We start from the raw sequence: 3,431 nt of genomic DNA on the forward strand, positions 1-3,431 counted from the left end.
TGCGCATGGCAGGTCGATCCACTGGAGGAGAGCTTGAAGACTATACCATGGAGCTCGCTCAACGTATTGATGAGCAAGAGGCTTGCAGAGCTTGATGAGAGCTTGTCTCTCGCGAGGGGTAAGGCACGGACGGGGACGTGTGTGTGGGAATCGACGGGCATGGCTCTCTCTTTCCCTCCCCTCTTCGTAACCGTTTTTTTTTTCTTCTTTTTTTTTTTATACGTTTTAATATGTCTCAAATCAGAGAGAGATGATGTATTGCTACACTGCCTCATGATCTGTTCCTTGTTTTATTTCAGCTCTCGTTTGTGATTCTTGCTCAATACTCGTCATCTTCTTAATTGACCTTTAAGTACTTTTATTGTTCAGCATGATATTGTGAGTATGCCTCTTCGATCATCCTACTTAATGACTCCTTTTCCTTCTGCAAGCTAATTGCAGTAGCCTGGGCAAGAGACAGTTCGGAGACAATGGCCATCATGCGATCAGTAATTTCACGCACATTGTGCTGATAATCGGTCAACTGTTTTGCAGTTTTTTTACTATCCTCTGAACTTTCTGCAGCCTGCTTCTTGATTTCTTCTGCTAGTGCAGAAATCTCCTCAAGAATTAAATCTTTTTCAAGTGATTGGTCTTCTTTTCGCGACAAGCTCTCTTCAATGAATGAAAGCTTGGCCCTGAGTTGTCCTTCACTTGGATCAATACCATGTAACAATTTCCACCTTTCTGTATTTGTTGGCCTTTCCACCAAGTCTGAGAGTCTATCCCCTTCCATTTGCACTCGCTTAAGCTCATGCTTCAGCTCACTGATTGTATTCTGGAGCTCCCGGGCTCTTGGAATGAATGTATAGCAAATTAGAATTGATCTTTCTAAGCCTCCCACTTGATGCTTCAGGAATGATATCTCATTATCTCGCTTTGACATCTCTATATCTGAAACCTTGAAGAGCTCCTCCTGTACATTTGACTTTTCATACAGAATGCAGAGCTCATCATTGCGGTCAATCAAGGAGATTCCCACATAATTTCGATCAAGCACACATGTTTCATAGTGCTTTCGGAATAAAGACATCTCTTTCTCTGCAGTGTTGATGAACCCATTCATCCTTGAAGCTTCAATAACCTTCTCATCAACAAGCTCCTTTTGCTTTTGGAGGGACTTTGAGCATTTGATAAGTTCCGTGCGCAGATGGAACCTAGCCTGCACACTGCTCACAAATTCTTTTCGCATTTGATTCAGAACTCTGTCCTTATATTGCAGCTCACCTTGTAACATGTTGTATTCCACTTCCAATCTTCTCACTTTATCTTTCAGTTCAGCCATTGTGATTTTACTAGCCTGAACAAGTGTAATAAACTTGTTTCTCTGAGCTCGCATGACATTATAAAGCTTGGAAAACTTTTCAAAGTGATCTTCCACATCTTGTAGTTTTTCTGTTAGGAATCCAATCACTAGGTCTGAAGTCCGTATTTTTTCCTTCGCCTCATTGCACATTTGCAGCTTGGATGAAAGAAGACGGCACATATGTTCCCTCAGACTTGTTAGATCACCCATTTGTTGATGACGTGCATATTCCAATTCAATTGATCCCAAAACCTCCCTTTCCAGCCTCTCTACCTCTTTGTACCCTTGGCGCAGCTTCACAGAGACCTCTTTGGTGACAGATTCAATTCCTAGGTAGTTTCGCATTTGGAGGTCACAATCCTATAAAACATATGAGAATTGAGAATTTGGAATAATCTCGATCGTATCATAATCATCCTAGAGAACTTCCTTCCCAAGACCATTGCTTCGAGGTAAATGCAGATGAAATCCTAAGGAATGTGATTACATGCCTTTTCAAAATCCATTCACTAAGAGGTAGTCCTGTCCACCAATCATTTCTTAGTCAATAGCTGTTGCAAGGCTAGGAATGGCATTTTCTATTTTCTGATAAAGAAAATGAAGCCATAATGCTCGGGGTGGATGACTTAAGCTAGTAATCACTTAATTTTGAGTGCCAAAGCCTTGACAAAAAGCTTATAAGACATATTCAATATGGTCAAAGGCTGCTAATGGTTACCTTGACGCACATGGGTGATTTACAAATTACCTTGATAACACCCATGTTGGCCTCCATAGGGATTTGCCTAGTAGCAAAGCAGTCCCCTTTGGATTACTTCGTCCTTGCCAAGAGTCATCCTCTTGAATCTAATATTCAACACCTCCCCAAAGAAATCTCCATAATAATCATCAATGATTTAATGATCACCCCTTCATCATCACTACAGTATTACTGCAGACAATAATCACAATCATAATGCTATGTATTTTTTCATAAGTAATTTAATCATTAAGAGGTAGGAGGTAGCATAACTAATGAAATCCTCCATCCCTGAGATTAATGCTAAGATATCCTATCAACTTGTCCAGACCTTGTCAAGTCTAAAATTCCCCCGAAGACTCCTAATTTATAACAAGGTCTTATCTCCTCTAAGTGATAATAATCCCTACAGTAAAATTTTAAACAATCATAGCTAAGATTCACTAAGTAGACCTATCAAATTTTGTCTAAAACTCCACCTTCCTCCCGTATAAGAACTTTCCCATAGATTCATCTCCTAGCTAGACTGCAAGGACACGGCCTCCAAAGACAGCAACAACGAACACCGCATCTGCATTGAATTCATGTAAAAATTTAGTAATAAGGTGTCAATTGTATACAGTTTTGCCAAAAATTTGTTGCAATAAATGGCATGTTTTTAGGTGTTGTCAAGAGCAATCGTACATCTAAGGCCAAGCAAAGATTAAGCCTCATCACCAATTAATTTGGTTTCCCCACACCCAAAAGGTTTGATGTTTTAAAGTACTATAGCCAAGACATCTATTGTGTCCCTGTAGCGAAAATATTTCTTTGAATATGAATTGTAACCACCAAACCATGTAGGCTCCTTGATTGATACCACTCAAGAGTAGATTGCAATGGAAGGTACCACCGAGGAGGTCTATGTCATTGGCATGGATAGAAGGATACAACAAGTTCTTCCAGATCTTGTGGTGGAGAGTGTTACCTTACGCACCGCTATAAGAGATGGACAACAACGATGAGAACCAATGAGGCATCACATCGAATTGATACATGTATTATAGAGCACTAAGATGGTAAGCTTGCTTTTGCACAAAACTCATGATGTGAAGGCATGTATTTCTTGTTCATCATCAAAATAACAACAAGAATATTTTTTACCATGGAGAGGGTGGAAGAACTAAGTGTCTTAGATTTAAGGTCACATCAGACATGGCTAATGCAGAGGGAGGTAAAGAAACGATGCTTGTGAATTCCACACATGCCATGATTACATGATGTCAAAGTGTTAAAACATTTTATCATTATATGATGTTAATAGTGATGTGTGTCCCTGTGTAGGCAAGGAAAGAATGCAAGAACATG

At 39.8% G+C, this 3,431-nt stretch overlaps 1 protein-coding gene across 1 annotated transcript; it reads right to left on the bottom strand.

The window, feature by feature from the left end:
- Positions 1-263: 263 nt before the first annotated feature.
- Positions 264-2,108, bottom strand: LOC148037034 (uncharacterized). Its single transcript, XM_087677061.1, has 2 exons — positions 2,094-2,108; positions 264-1,705 (listed from the first exon to the last, which is right to left on the bottom strand). Exons 1-2 carry the CDS (start codon positions 2,106-2,108, stop codon positions 359-361), a joined length of 1,362 nt encoding a protein of 453 aa, XP_087533187.1. The 3' UTR covers positions 264-358.
- Positions 2,109-3,431: the final 1,323 nt, after the last annotated feature.

Source organism: Lygodium microphyllum, chromosome 4 (genome assembly GCF_053477565.2).
Source record: "Lygodium microphyllum isolate KBCC chromosome 4, Lygodium_microphyllum_v1.1.10, whole genome shotgun sequence".
Classification (NCBI taxonomy): domain Eukaryota; kingdom Viridiplantae; phylum Streptophyta; class Polypodiopsida; order Schizaeales; family Lygodiaceae; genus Lygodium; species Lygodium microphyllum.